The 20773-nt window shown below is 36.5% G+C and overlaps 1 protein-coding gene across 1 annotated transcript in view; it reads left to right on the top strand.

Moving 5' to 3' along the window:
• KPNA4 (karyopherin alpha 4 (importin alpha 3)) overlaps positions 1–20573 on the top strand; it is a 75579-nt gene extending 55006 nt beyond the window's left edge. The window contains exons 12-17 of the mRNA XM_006861789.1: positions 4144–4272; positions 6237–6341; positions 13031–13102; positions 15349–15511; positions 18688–18782; positions 20425–20573. Coding sequence (XP_006861851.1) covers positions 4144–4272; positions 6237–6341; positions 13031–13102; positions 15349–15511; positions 18688–18782; positions 20425–20523 — 663 coding nt within the window. The 3' untranslated portion in view covers positions 20524–20573. The remainder of the gene's footprint in view (positions 1–4143; positions 4273–6236; positions 6342–13030; positions 13103–15348; positions 15512–18687; positions 18783–20424) is intronic.
• The last annotated feature ends 200 nt before the right edge of the window (positions 20574–20773 follow it).

The raw sequence follows: 20773 nt of genomic DNA, 5'->3' as shown, positions 1-20773 counted from the left end.
GCCATGGGCTGCCAAAAGAACCAATAGATCCATTTTGGAAGAAGTGCAGCCAGAGTGCTCCTTGGAGGCCAAGATGGCCAAACTTCGTCTCTCATAATTCAGACATATTGTCAGGAGGGAACAGTCACTGGAAAAGGATATCATGTTTGGTAAGGTGGAGGGTCAGAGAAAAAGAGGAAGACTCCCAAAGAGATGGATCGGCCAAGAGGCAGCATCAGTGGACTCAAGCATGGCAACATTAGTGAGGTTGGCCCAGGATCAGGCAGTGTTTCGTTCTGCTGTGCAGAAGGTCGCTATGGGTCAGTACCGACTTGACAGCACCTAATAGCAACAACAAGATAAAGATTGTGCACCTTGTCTGAAATGTACTGCTAAATTATTTCAAGCATTTAAATTTTTATGTACTCCAAAGAACATCATCTAGAGAAACCCTAAAAGATAGGATGAGAAGTTCACCCAAATATAAGCAGTATAAGCATCACCAGCCTTCCAGTTAGTAGCCTAGTGCCACATAATGGAAGCTTGAACTTCATCAAAATGGCAAACTCTTGTGCTTAATAAGAGCACCATTTTAAAAATCAAAAGACAACTTACAGAATGTGGTGGTAAAGGGAAGACTCTGTCTATCCTTTTGAGGTGATGTTATGTTTTACTCTAATCATGACTTGGAATCCATATACTTGCTGGTTCTCAACCCTGACTGGGCATCAAAATCAACTTTGGAGCCTTTTAAATAAGGCTGATTCCTTAGCTCAGCATCCAGAATGTCTGTTTCAATATACCTAGGATGTTTACTGTATCCTCAGTTCTTAAAATCTTTACTGTATCCTTAGCTCTTAAAAACTCTTCAAATGGTGATGACCAGAACTGAGACGCATTCCCTCTAAAGCACTTTAAAGAGGGAAAACTTAACTAAATTTAGAAAGAATTGATTATTAGAATATACTGTTTATACTATTTGAGAGTATTTTTTAATTAATTGACATTCTTACTAGATGTTTATTCTTTGTATTTCTTAAGTTTCATTTCTTATATTTTGGTGTAGATTTTCAGTTTGTGTTTTCAGAATGCATCTTCAGTTTTAATACTGGACTTCATTCAAAAAATAGGGCCTGGGAATTTTGTTTAGCCAGTTTTCAAGGAAAGTGAATGTTCTGTATTTTACCTGATAACTAATAGAGATTTTTTTTTTTTTAACTTCAGCTTTCACACCAGAATTCAGAAATGTAGGAACAATAATGAGCCTTCTGTATATATTCTCTGTACCCAAAAAATACTTTGACACAAATTTCAGATACAACATTTTATCTAATTTGATCTATGTTGTTGTTATAAAGTGCCATCGAGTTGATTCCGACCCATAGTGACACCCTGTATAGGGTTTCCAAGGAGCAGCTGGTGAGCTTGAACCACCGACCTTGCACTTCAAACGGCTTTGTAGTCTGGCACGTTAACCCACGGTGCCATACCAGGACACTCTTCAAAAAGAACAAAGTTAAAGGACTTGCTACCTTATTTCAAAATTTACTATATAACTAAACTTGATATGTTGTTATGGGTGCTGTGGGTTAATGCGGACTGGACTGTGAAAGTAGTTTGACTGCAAGATCAGCAAGTCAAGCTCACCAGCCACTCCTTGGAAACCCTATACTGTGCCACTGTGGGTCAGAACTGACTCGACAGCACTTAACAACAAACCATAAATAAGATTGTGGTACTGACGAAAGGTTAGACATCATGATCAATGGAGTATAATCAAGAGTTCAGAAATAAATTCATATCTATGGTCGATTTTCAACAAGGGTGTCAAGACAATTCAGTGGGGCAAGAATAGTCTTTTGAACAAATGGTTTTGGAACAACTGAATACCACATGCAAAACAATGAAATTGGATCTCTACCTTATGTCACACTAAAAAAATTAACTCAGAAGCGAATCATACTCCCACATATAAGAGCTAAAACTAGGTTAAAGTCATGAAAGAAAACGGGCATAGACCTTCATAACCTTCAACTAAGCAGTGATTTAGTTGAAGACACCAAACTTGCTGTGAAATTGATTTAACTCTTAGTGACTGTAGGACAGAGTAGACCTGCCCCCATAAAATTTTTTTTTTGAGAACTAAGTATTTTATTGTCTCATTTCTTGCTTTTGAAATATTCTTTGATGACATTCTTGGCCTAAGAGTCTTTGCTGTAGCTATTAACAACAGCAGTCAACCACTTTGCAAGGTTTTCCCTCTCTGTCAGTTACGCAGAGGCTTACCCCATCCCCCTGACGTCTTGGTGCCATCAGCCTTAATCAGGTTAATTTGGTGTTCAGCACATAAATGACCTCTACAAACTTTACATACATAGACTCATCACAGTTGGATGCAAGCACACAAAGATGGGCTTGATGCTTGTCTGAGGCTTTGGCAGCTTCGCAAATTCCACATGCTAGGCTAGCATGGATGAGGGCATCTTGAGCATCTCGTATATAGCAGTATTAACGTCCATTACACTTTCAGCAGCAATGCTTTCCTTGGCCATGGTGGTGGTTTACGGGTAGAGCTGAATCTTGAACACATTCAGGCCTCTGCCTCTGTGCAACTAGATGGCAACAGTGAGAGAGTGAAGCAATAAATCTTTCAGGAAGCACACTGCTTCGTCTGTCTCTTGAGGAACAACCAGTAGATGTGAATCACCAACCTTTCAGTTAGCAATAATAAAAGAAAACATGGATAACTTGAATTTCATTAAAATGACAAACTCTTATGCTTAATTAGAGCACCATTTTAAAAATGAAAAGACAACGTACAGAATACAAGAAAATATTTGCAAAACATATACCTGAAAAGTGACTTGCTTTTAGAATATTATCTATTAAAATTTTTTCAGCTGAACAATAATGAACAACCCAATTTAAAATTGGCCAAAGATTTTAAATAGACAGTTCTCCAAAGAAGACATACAATTAGCCAGGAAGCATGTGAAGAAGTGCTTAGCTTCATTAATGATTAACCCATTGCTGTTTAGTTGATTCCATCTCAGCTATCCTAAAGCTATCCTCCCATGGAGGAGGTGGTAGGTTTGAACCACTATTTAGTTAGCAGCTAGATGCTTAGCCAATGTGCCACCATGGCTCCTCAATAGCTGTTTCTATTGTTAATTACTGTCGAGTTTGTTCTGACAGCCGACCCTGAATAGCGTTTCCAAGGAGCGGTTGGTGAATTTGAACAGCCTTGCAGCTAGCAGTCCAGTGCTTATCCAACAGCAGGGAATATAAAGCAAAACCACAGTGAGATACCATTCTGTACTACACTCACTAGAATGACCATGATTTAAAAAAAAAATAAATTTTATGCACATGACAATTGCTGGTAAGGATGCAGAGAAACTGGAATTCTCATATAGTACTGATGGAAATGTAAAATGGTCCAACTGCTTTGGAATATTTCCTCAAACTAAAAAAGTTGTCATGTGACTTACCAGTTCTACATGTGAAAACATGGGTTGATACAAAAGTTTGCATAAATGTTTTAGCAATGGTTACTCATAATAGCCAAAGAGTGGAAACAACTCAGATGTTTATCAGTTGATAAATAGATACATCTATACAGTGTTCAGCAATAAAAGAATTAAGTATTAATACATGTGACTGCCAGTGGTTACAGAATTTCTTTTTGCTGGGATGAAAATGTTTGGGGATTAGATATTTAGAATAGTAACATAACTTAATATACTATAAAACATTGAATTGTATTCTTTAAATGGATGAATTTTTTTAAGATGGGAAAGCAATTTTGTTTACAAAGTACATGTTTGAATTTAACATGTGCAGTGACAGGCCTTCTTAACATTCCCCATATTGTGCAACCTTTACCACCACTCTCTATGTTTAAAATCTAATTGCTTATCTAAAAGTATCTTTCTCATTTGTTTGTTGTGTTTGCCAAATGACTGTATAAGCTGAGTAAAGGTTGAAAATAACTTAAGTCTGCCCTATTCACCTTTGTGTCCAGAGCAGTGCTTATCACAAAGTTGAATGCTCAAAAAGGATGAGATAGCTAAATGAATGAATGGAGCATTCATAACCTCTGTCTTTGTGACAATTGAGTACTTCACATGGAACAACATCTCATTAAATCATTTTATATTTCAGACTGCTGCACTTCGAGCAGTAGGCAACATTGTTACTGGAACTGATGAGCAAACACAAGTTGTTTTGAATTGTGATGCTCTTTCACACTTCCCAGCACTTCTGACGCATTCCAAAGAGAAAATTAATAAAGTAAGTAATGAAATTTAACAAATAGCACATAAAGTATCAGCAATTTTCATTTGTAAAATTAGGATCTGAGAACTATTCATAATACTGAAACTATAAGCTGTCATTAAAACTTACGTGGACTGTAAAATATCTCACTGTAACATGGATTATAATGTATGATTTTCCATATATAAGGCAATCCAGTAGTAAAGTACTAATTTGGCTCTCTTGGAAATGATGAAACAGAGATAATTGGGTGTTGAATGTTGTATGAGTGAACCTTTTTAAATGAGTGTTTTAACTAGTTTATAGTCTAAATGTAAAATTTTGTGTAATATTTGTGTGTGTGTGTGTGTGTGTGTGTATGCGTGCACTAAGAGGCTATAGAAAGGGGGCGCTGACTGGTGATGCTGATATTGGAGTGCATCTGAGGCTGTTGTAGAAATATATGGGTGCTGATTACAACATTGCCGATGATTACAACCCAAGAATAGCTCACCTGCCTAGCCTAGCACCCTAAAATCTCTAACAGGTTCATTAAAAATGGTCCTGTGATCTGATCCAAAAGAGCCTATTGTGTACATTAGCTAATATTAATATTTTTTGGAATAAAACTTGATTACTAGGTTAAATACAGAAACTATGATGTCCCTGTATTGATCAATAAATTTAACAAATTTAGTAAATTATAATATTATGCATTAGCTACTGGGTAAATATTTCCACTGAAACTGTGGTTTCAGTTTGCATTTATTATCTATCAAAGTTATAAACACATGGGATCAGACCACTCACTGTATTGGCAAAAGTGACACCATTGTTACATAAAGGGAAGTAACATAAAGAGATCATTAAAGTAGATCATTCAAGCAATCACAACATTGATTTAACTTTAGTTCTAGAAGAAAAGATGTAGCATAAAAGATTATTAAAGAGTATACTGAAATAACCCACTATTTCATTTTTCATATCTCCTGTTCATGAATAACAGAGTGAGATAGGGCTTTGGCTAGGATTTTTTTTTTAATGTTTTATTGTGAATTATGTCATAGTTTACATGGGAAAATATTAGTTTTGCATTCATTCTATCATACATCATTTTATTGCCATGGTTACAATCCCCTCCATGCATCATCAACCAACCAAAGAGTATATACTACAAGCTTGCTCCCCGGTCGTCAACACACAGCCCATCTCCCTCTCTGGATCTAAAGTCCCTAGCTGCTCCATCTCTCCACATCATAGTCACTGCTTCTCTGGGTAGGGTCCTGCTCTCCGCTCTTCTCCCTTGATGGTCCTAGGGAACTCCGCTCCTAGACTGAAAAGTTAATCACTCCCCTCCTTGCTACAAAATGTCTACCTTTACATTTCCAACCCTCACAATCAGTCCTGATAACAGTTATTCACTATTGTAACACAAGAGACCCATCCGCATTTCATTTCATCAGCCCCGTCTAGACAGACTGGATAGTACTCAGTGGAGATTCTACCTTCCTTCATGCCTTCTGGATCTAGATTCCCTCTTGAAAGCATGTAAGCCAGTCACTTCTTGCCTTTGTAGGCCCACCCACCCCATTTTGGCTAGCCAATTGGCTAGGACTGTTGATCAGAATAAAATAGCAATAAAGCACATTATGGTAGGAAGGAATATTTCCCATTTACAGCAAGCAGTCTTGTAAAAGACTTGCATTTAGCAATTCTGCATTAATTCCTTAGTATTTGTTCAGCCAGACTTCTTTTGAGTGATAGGCAATGTTTAAGAACATTGCTTTGAAGAATACTTCATATAATTCTGTAGTTTATCATAAATTTATCTTTTTCAAAAAAGAGGGAATGAGATAGAGGAATTGAGATTCCTAAACTTTTAATTATGAAACTGACTTTATAATAAAACTATTTGAATGATATAGTCAATGAATTTCCTCTTGGCTCATATGCAGATTTTATTTTTTAATGAGGTATATTGAAAAAATCTTGTTCCACAGGAAGCAGTGTGGTTCCTGTCTAACATCACCGCTGGAAATCAGCAACAGGTTCAGGCAGTAATTGATGCCAACCTCGTACCAATGATAATACACCTCTTGGATAAGGTAAGAAGTCATCTCGTGTGTCTACTACATTAGGGGTAGGGACTTAAATCTAACAAATGAGGTGAGTATATACTTTTCGGTTTATCCTTAGTGGTTACAAGTTGAGCTGTTAATCTCAAGGTCAGCAGTTTGGAACTACCAGTGGTTCCACGGGAGACAGATGAGGCTTTTTGCGCCTTTAAAAGTTAAAGCCTCGGAAACCCTATACACTGTATCTGTAAGTCGGAACCGACTCCACGGTACATAACCACCACAAAGAACTGTAGAATTGTACAAACACTGTCTCTGTAAAGTATTAAAATTTTGAATCCAATATTGCTTTACATACAAGAATTTTATTATGGAAACCCCTGGCCCTTCTTCTGTAAATAGTTCTAAAATTGACACTCTTGAGTTTTATTAAAAAATCAATATTATTACTACTAATGTTTGTTAAGTGCCATTGAGTTGGTTCTGACTCATACTGACCCTTTGTAGGATTTCCAAGGAACAGCTGTTTGAACTTCTGACCTTGTGGTTCACAGTCTGGTGCTAATCCTGCAGTGCCACACCAGTAGTCCATTACTACTAATAAGAAATGTATATTTAGTGTTTTGAGCGCTTTAGTAAATACTGTAACCCTGTGAGGTTGTTGTTAAATGCCGTCAAGTCAGTTCCGATACATAGTGATCCTGTAAAGGGTTTCCGAGTAGCAGCTGGTGTGTTTGAACCACCAACCTTGTAGCAGTCCAGTGCTAACCTTATAGTACCACCAGTGATATTTGTTGTTGTTGTGAAGTGCAATTGAGTCAGTTCTGACCCATAGCGACCCTGTAGGGTTTCCAAGGAGCAGCTGGTGAGTTTGAACTGCCAAAGTTCACATGGCTGTGCAGTCTGGTGCATTAACCCACAAGATCAGGTAAATTGCTCAAGATGTCAAACCAACTAAGTAAATATACTATTAAGTATATTCTGTGTCTTTTTTCAGTTCTGGTATGGCACCGTAGAATAAGTGCAAGACCACAAAGTCATTTTGAACCATAAGGGTGGTGGTCTAAAATAAAATCATCAGTCACTTCTTGGAAACCCTGTACTAAGTCTCTTTGGGCTGGAACTGACTATGGCACTTAACAACTATAGCAACATATCTTCTCTTTGGAGTCCTGAGTAGCACTATAGGATAAGCACTAGCCTGCTAACTGCAGAGTTGGGGATTCAATCTTACCAGCTGCTCCTCAGAAACCCTATACAGGCTTGATATGAGTTGGAACCAACTCGATGCCATTTAACAGCAACCACATACTGTCTCTCGAGCAGCCCTGGTGGCACTGTGAGTTAGGCATTGTGCTACTAACCACTAGGTCAGTGGTTCAAAGCCACCAGTCGCTCAGTGTGGGTAAAGATGAGGCAATGCCCTCCCATAAAGATTTACAGTTTTGGAAACCCTAAGGAGCAGTTCTACTACTCTGAGTCAAGAATATCAGCTCTCAAGGAGTCATGATGAGACTGTGGAATAAGCATTGCATTGGGCCAATAACTGAAAGATCAGCCGTTTGAACCCTCCAACTACTTCTCAGGAAAAAGACAAGGCAGTGTCTTTTATAAAAAGATTTACAGCCTCAGAAACCCTAGAAAGCAGTTCTATACTATCCTGTAGGGTCCCTATGAGTTGGAATTGACTCAAAGGCAATGGGTTTATATCAGCTCTCAGACTCTTACTAATACTTGGGAAATAGGCCAGGCATTAATGTTGCGATCAGAGTATGAGAATTTTTTCTGAAATAACTCTATATATCTTGTATTCCTGTTTCTTATAAACTGATTTTTAAAAAACCACTGCAAACAAGTCAATTCCAATTGATAGTGACCCTGTAGAGCAGAGTATAACTGCGATGTACGATTTCTGAAGCTATAAACCTTTGCGGGAGTAGAAAGCTTCATATGTCTCCCACAGTGCAGCTGGTAGGTTTGAATCACCAACTTTGTGGTTTGCAGTCATTGCTGAATCCACTGCACCACCAGGGTTCCTTCTAAAAACTGATGCTGTTGTTAGGTGCTGTCGAGTTAGTTCGATTCACAGTGAACCCTGTATTTGAGCAGGTGGTGGGTTTGAGCCACCAACCTCGTAGTTAGCAGTCCAGTGCTTATCCTATAGCACCACACCAGGATTCTCTATAAACTGCTAATGCAAGCTAATTTCCTATAAACTGTTAGATTAGCTTTGGTGTTTTACTTAAAAATACCTTGTGCACTGCTCTGTTGTTTAGTGCCATAGAGTCACCTCTGACTCATAATGACCTTGTATAGGGTTTATGATTAGCGGCTGGTGAGTTTGAACTGCCACCTTCATGGCTAGTGGTCAAGTTCTTATCCTACATACTTCCTAATAATTCATGTCAGGAGGCACATACTGTGTGTTCTATGTCTAGTGATGAAGATTGGTGAGTGGGCTTAGGTGTTACCAACGAGGTGTTACCAAGCTGATTGTATCTATCAGTCTTTCATCTAGTGGTTTTTAAGCAACCATTGATGATCATTGCCTGGATCTGTTATTTCTTAGTTGTTAAGTGCCATTGAGTCAATTCCAAACCATAGCAACACTACATTGGGTTTCCGAGGAGTTTTTCTGGTGGGTTTGAACTGCTGACCTTGCGGTTCAAACCAGTTTCGTGGTCCAGTGTTTATCCTATAGCATCACACAAGAATTTTCATTGTTTCATTAGGAATTGCTAAATGATGGATTTCTAATTCTGTCATTCTTTATATATAGCCAGGATTCTTTAATAATCAGCTTTTCTTATTTAAGAAAGGCAGGGAAAATGCTTGATCTTTTTTGTTGTTGTTATTATTTTTTAGAATTACATGGTTTCATCGCAACCATGATATGTCACCAGAGTGGATATTGTATTGTACCATTAAGGAACTATGGATTTTTATGTTATCTGAAAAGTCATTATTACTCTTCTTGTCATTCCTTGCCCCTGACCAAAGTAACCTTTTATAGTTGCCACTGCTAGTGTAACAGGTTTTTAATTTCACTTCCTAAGCTGTACATTTTCATTTCTCTTGTGCTGAAAAAAATGCAAAAAATACTTTACTTGTTTTATGAGATATATATATATACATATTCATTCATTCAACATGGAGTCCTGGTGTGACACTGCGGGATAAAGCATTGGACCACTAGGTCGGTTTGAACCGCAAGGTCTATAGCTCAAACTCACTAGCTGCTCTTCGAAAACCCTATATAGGATCTCTATGCCGGAACCAACTTGATGGCACTTACAACAACAACATATACACATAGTTCTACTGTGGCACTGTAGGAAAAAAAACACTGGACCACAGGTCGGCAGTTCAAACTCACCAGTCGCTCCTCTGAAACCGTATGCAGGGTCACTGAGTCAGAACCGACTCAACAGCACTTAACAACAGCGTATATACATTATACACTTTGATCTGTATGTGTGTGTTAGATTAGCAGTTTGAATCTACCAGCCACTCTGAGAGAAAGATGAGGCTTTCTGCTCCTATAAAAATGTATATCCTAGGGAACCTTATACATGGTTGCTGTGAGCCAGAACTGACTCCATGGCTCACATCCACCTCAGCCATATACACATATAAGGGTCCCTGGTAGTGTAGTGGATTACGTGCTAGGCTGCTAACTGCCAGGTTGGCAGTTAGAATCCACCAGTCGATCCCCCAAAGAAAGATAAGGCTTTTTGCTCCCCTAAAGATTTATACCTTTGGGTTGCTGTGAGTCAGAACTGACTCGATGACACATAGCAGCATATACACATATATAAGATATATCAAAATAACAAGACCAACATTGCTACTAATACATCACTACTGAATCCAGTTTTAAGATTTCCTTGAAGTTCTTTTTGTTTTTAGAGTATATTTTACCACTGATCTGCTTGAAAATAAATTATATCACTTGAAATAATTATGTGTGGTAAGTCACTAACTTGATGTACAAGTGGATTTTTTGTTTTTTATTTTCTGGAATAACTTTTTATTTTATTAAAAAAAATTATATAGCGCACATATACTGTTCCCAAGTCAAAAATGTATGCCTTTCAAGGTCTGAATTCCATTTCTATCCTTACCTTACTAGTCTCTGCCTTCTTTTACAGATAGTAATTTTTATTCATTTTTATCCTCCCATTGAGTCTTTTTGAAATATAAGTAGATGTATAACAAAAACAACAAAGGAAAACTGTTTCCTGAAGTCGCTATCATATGTAGTTTCTTTATTCCTTTTATTGTAGCTACATGACACTCTGTTTCATGAAATTTAGGATATTTCCTGTGCTTTGCTATCAATTAGTACTTTGAAGAGTAGCTTATAAGTAGGGTTTATTTGTGGTGCTACAGGTTAATGTGCTGGACTGTAGAGTCGTTTGAACTGCAAAATCAAGCTTAACCAGCCACTCCTTGGAAACCCTAAACCAGGGTCACTGTGGGTCGGAATCGACTCAATGACACTTAACATTTGGGGTTACTGCATCAAAGGATAAACATATAAAACTTTTGCTATGTAATACCAATTCCCTCTTTGAAGTTGTACCCTTTTTCACTCCTACAACCGCACTGACAAATATTTGGATTTTAAAAGTCTTACAGAAGCCTGGTGTGGCCCTGCAGGTTAAAGCACTGGACCACATGTCGGTGGTTCAAACCTACCAGGTGCTCTTCGGAAGCCCTATGAGTCAGAACTGACTCAGTGTCACTTAACCAACAACAACATAAATAAGAAAGGATAGCCCAATGCAACTTTAATTTTGCATTTCTCTTATTTTGCATACTTTGTTTTTGCATTTGACATCATAAACGTTTTTCCATAACTTAAACAACAACATCGTTAATGGGAATGCAGTGACTCTGTAGGATAAGGACTGGACTGTAAGCCCATCAAGCACTCAGAAGGAGAAAGATTAGATTTTCTGCTCCCACACAAAGATTTACAGTCTCAGAAAGCCTGTACAGGGTACTGGCTGTGCATCAGAACTGACTTAACAGCAATTATAACAACTATAACAGTCTTCTTAATACTCAATTTGTTGTTGTTAGTTGCTGCCAAGTGAATTACAACTCAAAGCAAAACCCCATATATGCATAGTAGAAATGCTCCATAGTGTTTTCAAGGCTTTGATTTTTCAGAAGCAGTTCTCTAGGCCTATCATCTAAGTTGCCTCTGGGTTCACATTGTCAATCTTTTGGTTACTAGTCAAGCCACTCAAGGCCTCCTAATATATAATAGCTGATTACTATCTCATTGCTGCATTTAGTCAACTATGCCTCTATTAAGACTCTTAGTTGCTTTTCCTATTTGGCTGTTATGGTACTGCTGGGACAGGAGTTCTGGTGTAGCACTGTAGGATAAGTAATGGACTGATAATGACAAGATTACTCCTTGGAAACTCTATGCAGGGTCACTGAGTTGTAACTGAGTAGACAGCACTTAACAACAGCAACATGGCCATATAAGGGGGCATCAAAAAGTTTGTGGAAAAATGGAATTTTTTTTAAAAAGATAATAATTATCTTTTTTTATTATTATTATTTCATTATCTTTTAATTCCATTTTTCCACAAACTTTTTGAAGCCCCTTGATATGTAGTTGTCGTTAAGTACCATCAAGTCAGTTCCAACTCATAGTGATCCTTTATAGGATTTTCCAGGCTTTAAATCTGTGCAGGAGCAAATCTAAGGGGAACAGGTAGTGGGTTCAAACAAATGACCTTGTGGTTCATGTTTCCATGCTTATCCTACAGAGCCACTGTGTTCACTAAATAAGCTGAAAGACATACATATTATTATTAATTGCCATCAACTCGGTTCCGACTCATAGCTACCCTATATATAGGAGAAACTAGTGAGTTTGAACCACTAACCTTGTGGTTCGCAGTCCAATGTAAGTCACATTTTAAGATATATTTTGCCAATTTGTATTTGAACGGCAGTGTACACATGTATTTGGGCAACATTTTATCATAGTCACCTTGTTATTGTTAAGTATCGATTTGTTGTTGTTAGGTGCCATCGAGTTGGTACCAACCCATAGCAACCTTGTGCACAGCAGAACGAAACACTTCCTGATCCTGGGCCACCCTCACTACTGTTACCACGCTTGAGTCGATTAATCAGCTCCGATTCATAGCAGCCATATATAGGGTTTCCAGTGAGAGGCTAGTTGATAAAAACCATCAACCTTGAGGTTAGCAGTCCAATGCTTAGTCTACAGTGCCGTACTGGCTATTTGTTAAATTGTTAGAAATCTTTGTGAAAAATTTAAAAGGATACTTTAACTCAGAAGTCCTGATCATAGTGAAATTGTATATGTTTTTATATTTGTCAACAGTAATAGCAAATCAGTTGGTTTCCAGGAGATTTAAAAAAAAAAAAAAAAAAAGAGTAGACTAGCTATAGTTCAGAGACTTCTGTAAAAAATACATATCCCGGTTGTGACCCTATAGGATAAGCACTGGACTGCTAACCCCAAGGTTGGAGGTTCAAACCCACCAACCTCTCCTGGGAAACCCTGTACATGGTCACTGTGGGTCAGAACAAAATCAATGGTATTTAACAAAGACAGCAACAAAACTAGAAAGAAACATGGGAAAATGATTAATCATTTCAGAAAATCGTTATTCCAGTTTCGCATATGTTACCATTTGTAACCATTTGCTTTGCTTTTGCAGGGAGATTTTGGCACTCAGAAAGAAGCTGCTTGGGCCATAAGTAACTTAACGATTAGTGGAAGAAAAGATCAAGTAAGTTCAGCTTTTTTATTTGTGAAGATTGATACAGTAACAGTACATCTTAAATAATAAGCAAGATTATAATAGCATTCTGTGAGACACACACATACACCCCAATGAAAGCATCACCTTGAATTTCTTTAGTCATATTTCATAGACAAGAGTGTTCTCTTTTCAGTTTCTTAACCTACAAGAATATTCTAACGTCAATGACTACAGGGGATGACAATCTATTGGAAACTTTATTTCTTCCATTGTGCTTTTTCCCCACTTTAGACACACTTTTTTTCTTGTTTATCTTCAAATTGTTCTTAAATTTTTTAATTATGTTCTAGCCAATTGGAGGGCATGCAAATATTTTTTTTATGTTTGCATGAATACCTGACATGTAATTAGAAAGAGATTGGTCCTTAATTCCTTAAGGGTAGGAGTACAGGGACCTGTGTATTAGGCTCTGGAAAGGGCTTTGCCCTTGAATAAGTGAGCTTTAAAAAAAATGTGTTCAAAAGCAAAGATAATTGGTTTGAGGACTAAGGTGTGCCTGACCCAAGCCATACTATTTTCAGTTATCTCATATGCATGTGAAAATTGGACAGTGAATAAAGAAGATCTTAGAGGAATCGATGCATTTGAGGTATGGTGCTGGAGGAGAATATTGAAAGTACCATGGGCTGCAAAAAGAACAAACAGATCTGTGTTGGAAGAAGTACAGCCAGAGTGCTCCTTGGAGGCCAGGGTGGCCAGACTTAGTCTTATACTTCAGACATATTGTCAGGAGGGACCAATCGCTGGAGAAGAATATCATGTTTGGTAAAGTGGAGGATTAGAGAAAAAGACTATGACCCCCAACTAAATGGATTGGCACAGAAGCAGCAGCAATGGACTCAGGTGTAGCAACAATTGTGAGGTTGGTTCAGGACCGGGCAGTGTTAAGTTTTGTTGTGCATAGGGTTGCTATGAGTCGGTACTGACTCAGTGGTACCTAACAACCACAACAACATGGACTTTTGGATATTTGTGTTTCTTTTATAAAGAGTCTCATAAAGTCTTTGGCCAGTTTTGTTTGGTTTGAAGTTTTTATTTTGAATTGAGTGATATAGTTTATATGGGAAAACATCAGTTTTACACTTACCATTTCATTACAGTGATTACAATCTTCTCCATGCATCCACCATTCAACAGTATTTGCTTTTATTCCCTCTGTTTATTGCGGGGGAGGGGACGGCGGGTGTTTACACGAAAGTACTCAGGAATATATAATAAGTTAAACAACCAAAGGGCACATTCTGCAAGCCTGCCTCCTGGTTGTTTGACCCATTTTTAATTGAATTGTTTGTCATATTATTTTGTTTTTGGTTGCTTGGTTTTTGTTTTCTTTTGTTTTTTAGCTATTAAGTATTAAGGAATAAGGCCATGTAATATGACATGGCAGAATGAGACTAACTCACAAATTCTATAAATGAGTTAAAAGGTATAAAAAGGCAACCCAAAAGTTTGTCAGCAGCAAACCATATAATGAATTAAAGTCAACCACATGGCTGAAACTAAGAATTATGTTGAATCATATGAGGCACTTAGGGCATAAATTTTAAAAAGGTGCTCGTTGGTAGGATTGTGCTGGTGGCAAAGTTTTAGTTGGCAATGGAAAAGTAGATTTGAGAACACTAGATCTGTTGCAAAGTAGATTAAGAAAAGGATGAATTTTGGAGGCATTGATAACTTTCAAACGATCCTGTAGACTGGTAATAAGGGGTGACTTCATTTAAATATGAACATAAAGCAGAAGATAAATATAATTCATGGAAATTAACTTTATAACACTACTAAAATGATAGAAAAATATTAAGAAAACAAATAGTCAAAAGGTAAATCTCATGACAGTTCTAATCATTTGTTACAGCAAAGAACCATAAACAATTACAATTTTTTAAAATAATGTTTTTTAACTGGTTTCACCATCTCTTAATCTTAGAAGGGAAAGCATCTTTAAAGGAAGTATTCCTATGGCAAAGAAATGTTGAATATGATGTTCAGTGATTCTTTCATTTTTGTTTTCCTTTCACTTTCTAAATTCAAGGAAAGTAAGCTTAGCTACATTAAAAAGGAAAAGATTAAATTAATATGTAACTTAATAGCTGGAAGAGATGAGGTCATGTTTCCATTCTCAAATTTCAAAATAAAAATTAACTTCAGTGGGATAATAGATGGTACACAGAAAAGTTCACTAATATGTATTTTATGCTGTTTTTATTCTTCAGGTGGCTTACCTTATCCAACAAAATGTAATCCCACCTTTCTGCAACTTGCTAACTGTAAAAGATGCACAAGTTGTGCAAGTAGTACTTGATGGACTTAGTAATATATTAAAAATGGCTGAAGATGAGGCAGAAACCATAGCCAATCTTATAGAAGAATGTGGAGGTATGTTTGTTATAAGCTTATGTAACTACCTTTTTTCCTGACTACTGTAGCATTTCTGTATTATTCTTATATAATCAGCATACAGAGATTGTGTATGTACACTCCTGTTCAGTGTTTACATATGCTTAGGTAACTGAATTGCTGCTGTGTGTGCTTCTGTGGGTTAATGCACTACAAAGTCAGTTTGAACCACAAGATCAGCAGTTCAAATTCAATAGCTGCTCCTCAGAAACCCTATACAGGGGCACTATAGGTCAGACATGACTCGATGGCACTAACAACAATAACAACATAAAACAGCACTGTGCTAGGGTACTGGAGAGATAGAGTGATAAACAAGGCACAGTCCTTCCCCTCTAGGTGTGTGGGGATAAGCATGATCTGATTCAATGTATTAATTGTCCTAATAGAAATGTACAGCAAAATGGGATACCTAATATATCCTGAAAGAAGCAAAAAGTAGTACTTGAGTTGGATTTTGAGAGATGAATAAGAATAAATAATGTAAAAGGGAATGAAAGGTGTCCCAGGTAAAAGTAACACCATGAGCAAAGTCTGAGGTGACAAATAGCATTCAGCAAATTATTAAGTAGTTCAGTGTTGCTGAATCACAAAATGTGAGATAGAAATAAGGCTAGAGAAATAGATAGTAACCAGACTCCAACAAAGTCTTAGAAGACTTGTTGCACAGCAGATACTTTGTTCTATAAGGCAGTAGTTGCCAAATCTGACTATGTATCAGAGCCATCTGGAATATAAAACTATTAGCTACAAATCAAAATTAACATAGGGACAGAACATTAGTAGTAATAGTCCATTGTGGCTGTGGAACAGAATGTAAATTTTATCAACCTTGATGAACATTAAAAGTATTTTTTACAAGTTGAAAAAGGAATGCAAGAAAGCTTCAGGAGTTGGAGAAGTGATGTTGTTAAGTGCTGTTGAGTCGGTTCCAACCCATAGCGACCCTGTATAGTGTTTCCTAGAAGCAGCTGGTGAGCTTGAACCGCCAACCTTGCAGTTCAAATGGCTTTGCATTCTGGCGCATTAACCTACAGCACCACACCAGGACTCTTCACTTAATTTGTGAGGGAGTCAAGAGACATAAAAATTAATGCAATTAAAAAATTATGTTTAAAACTACTAAAGTGATGAATAGAAGAACAAAGAAGAATACCATGTTAGGATCAGGAGATGGTAAGTACTAGAAAACTTTAAAACAAGCATAATTAAAAATTATCATTGCTTATTTTGTTTTTAATTATATAAACATACCTTAATTATTAAAATGTCTATGTTGAAATCAGAATGATTCATTCTTAAGCGTTGCCTGCCTCACTGGAGGTGGGTCCTTGGAATCTGTATTATATACACTCTTCCAGTGGATTCTGCTATAGGGTAAAACGGTCCACTGAAGGACTTTTCCTAAGGGATTTATCAGGGGAATTGGGATCATTGGAGACAAGAGATAGATGTTCCTCTTAGGGAAGTATATAGTGGTCAGGCCACACTAAATGAAGAAAGTCATAATAGAGATGAAAAGGAGATAACAAGATTTAAGAAATGGATACACTGACATTTTTGAGATCTGATTCTGGAGTATTAGGGGAAAAGGAACTTTCAATGAGATTTCAAGCAGTTACTGATTTTTATAAAATTAAGGATGAAGAGCATCCTTGTTAAGTACCGAAGATATGGTCCGACTCATAGAGAACCTGTATATGGATTCTAAGGAGCGATAAGTACAGGAGAAAAAAATAGTTTAAGTGAGGAAACTCAAATGAAATGAACTATTAAAGTTTTTGTGTACATGCGAAATGTCCTAGTTGGATTATCTTATAGGCAATTGAATATTATGCATCTGAATCTCAGAAAAGTTATAGGTGCTTGAGTGTTCAGTTTGTACTCACATTGATAACTAAAAATTTTAATAGAAGGTTTACCAAGAGAACAGAGTATAGAGCAAGAAATGAGCCCAAGACAATTTCTTAACATTTATGGCTTGGATAGAGGAGGGAAACTCAGGAAGAGGCAATTTTATCTTATTTCTGTGGCCTTTAAAATGAATTATTACTCCTATATAATAGCGTTAAAACAAAATTGGATATGCATGAATGTTCTTGCCTTTGATTTAATAAATGAATTAATGTTTATAGGGAAAATTCTGTTTTCTCCTTAAATATGTTTGATATCTTGATCATTATCCTGTGTAACATAACAAATGTTTTAAGCATCATATTTAATCATCTGTAGTTTTTATTGTGTTCCTCTCCCTTCCATACATGCTCACTGGAGTCCTGGTGTGGCACTATAGAATAAAGCACTGTACCATAAAGTCAATTTGAACCAGGAGGTTAGTGGCTCAAATTCACCAGTGCTACTTTACCAACCCTATACAGGGTCGTTATGAGTCCAAACTGACTTGACAGCACTTAACAGCAACATACATTCTCACTAGAAAAACTTGGCAGATGATAGAAAGTAGGAGAAATACAAGGAGAAATTACGTAGTAATTAGTAGTCTTGTAATGCAAATCACTGTCTTGGTGTCTTGCTGGTCTTTTTGTGCTGAATGGTTGTAATTCTCCAGCATATAGGGATGCTATTATAACCTACTTTTTATTATTAACAAAAGTAATTGCTGCCCCATAGGGTTTGCAAAGCTGTCAGTCTATTTACAGATGCAAACTGCCACATCTTCTTTCCATGGAGTTGCTGCTGCTGCTATTGTTGGTTGCAACTCATAGTGACTCTGTATTGGGTTTCCAAGGAGCAGTTGGTGGGTTTGAACTGCTGACCTTGTGGTTCACAGTCCAGTGCTGATCCTACAGCACCACACCAAGAGTATGAAATACTGATTTTTTTTTTCGGTTGACAGCTGAGTACTTAACCACTGTGTCATCAGGGGTCACATCATTTATAAGCATGGGTTACATAGTATTCTGTAGAATACATGCATGCCCCATTGCCCACTTAAATATTTACGTGCAGTTGGATACTAAGATTATTTTTTTTTTCTTTTTAGAAAGTAAGGTGTGTCTTGGTACACAAAGTGATTTTATATTCAAAATTCACCTTTGGAGTAATTCTCAAATTAGATTGATTATGTTTTAGCAAGATTATTGTAACATTTTTATCAAATACTACTGTCGTTTCACTTATAAAATTTCTTACAGGACTGGAGAAAATTGAACAACTTCAAAATCATGAAAATGAAGACATCTACAAATTGGCCTATGAGATCATTGATCAGTTCTTCTCTTCAGATGATGTATTTAATAATTTTGTAGTGTTCTTAGTTTTATTTATAAAACAGTCTGGGTGAAATCATATAGTAAGCTATTCATGTATGTTAAGTGCTGTCAAGTTGATTCACACTTATGCCAACCCTCTATAGGGTTTCGGAGGCTTTTAAATCCTCAGGGGAGTGAAAGCCGCATCTTTATCTCGTGAATCAGTTGGTGCGCTCAAACCATCGACCTTGTTTTTCACATTTATGTATATACTGCAGTTTTTTTAAATTACAATTGCTCTAAGACACTTGCTTCAGAAATAGAGATAAATATTTCAATATTTTAAAAATTCTTTCAGGGCATTACACAGTAGCACTAGCTCTAATTGTCAAAAGATAAGGATATTTATATATATATATATAATGACTCAGGCATGATCTCTCTATCGTTTTAGATATTTTATCACTTTAATATTTTTTTTGTTAAGTAGCGTAGTGTATTTTTATATAGTATAGTGATACCAGTATATCCTATAACAAATCCTCTGAAATTAGTTCAACTGCATTTGACTATTGTGTCACTGTTACTTTTGTTTGGTGACCCAAAACAAATGTAAAAGTAAAAAAAAAAGACAAAATGAGAGCAATAAAGCATCATAAAAAGATAAAGCATTATTAAAATGGTAAACTTTGTTGTTTATCTTTACTGTTGCCTCTTTAGAAAAGTAAACCTAAAGTTAAAGGATGTTATTTTTTTTATTACATAATTAACTAAGTATAGCCACCAGTGGTGGTTATATGCCGTGAGTCAGTTCCAACTCATTGCGACCCTGTACAGGGTTTCTGAGGCTGTAAATCTTTATGGGAGCAGAAAGCCTCATCTTTATCCCGCGAAACAGCTGGTAGTTTCAGACTGCTGGTCTTGCGGTTCGTAGCCCGATTCGTAACCACTACACTACCATAGCCACCAGTGGGTTTCTTAAATTATTTTCTCAGTTTTTCAAAGATATGTCTTACATAACAAACTTGTCCACAAAAGAGTGGTATGTTGTTAAATCTTTTGTTACTGTACATTGTATACATTGAACATTTGCCTGACAGGGACAATACTAGGAAAGAAAATTGTAGACTTAAGTTCTCTTTAAAATATAATGCCCATGAAATCAGAAATAAAATAAATTATAGGAAAATAAATAATCTTTTAAGGAGAATACTAACAGTGTTTCTCCACTTGAATTTCTGGAGGTTCTAATTTATAAATAGGTATATATAAGGCCTTAGAATTTCTAATAACTCAACATGTAAGTGCTGTGTTAGTTACTCTTACATTGTAAAAAGAATAATTTGATTGGTATAAATGGTTATAGAACTATTTGTATATTTGTGGTATTTTAACAAAGGACCTTAGATACAAAATGTATAGAACATTATTGTTCATTAGTTGCAAAACTATTATTTTAATGTCATTGACTATATCTACTTTCCAGGTATAAGAAAAACTGAAGTGGGTACCCTCTTGTTTAAGAATGAGGGCTAGCTCCAATTTAATTATTAAAATGTTTAGCTTTCTAAAGGCAGAGTAGAGCATTTGTTATAATAGAAATATTACTTAAAATTCCCATTTATTCTATTTATGGTGTTTGCTTTTAAATTAATTGTCTTTTTTCTTTTTTTCCTCTAGATTGATGAAGATCCTAGCCTTGTTCCAGAGGCAATACAAGGTGGAACATTCGGTTTCAATTCATCTGCCAATGTACCAACGGAAGGGTTCCAGTTTTAGAAAGATGTTGTGGAAGTTAGGTCCATGCAGCACTGAGATATATATATATACATATATATAAAAAGTTTGATCCATCAAGCTTGGCTCATGGGATCTGCTGCTGCATTAAATCGGGAAAGAAAATGTGAAGATTTCATTTGGAATCACAGAAAATGCCCAAATGAGATCAAGATGGCGAGTGGGTGCGAGTGAGAATGAGTGGCAAAATGTAATGAAAACTTTACATGAATGCTTATTTAGGTTGTTAAAG

Source organism: Chrysochloris asiatica, unplaced genomic scaffold (assembly GCF_000296735.1).
Source record: "Chrysochloris asiatica unplaced genomic scaffold, ChrAsi1.0 scaffold00043, whole genome shotgun sequence".
Classification (NCBI taxonomy): Eukaryota; Metazoa; Chordata; class Mammalia; order Afrosoricida; family Chrysochloridae; genus Chrysochloris; species Chrysochloris asiatica.
The sequence above is the reverse complement of the archived record's forward strand: the minus strand, read 5'-3'. Positions and strand labels throughout refer to the sequence as shown.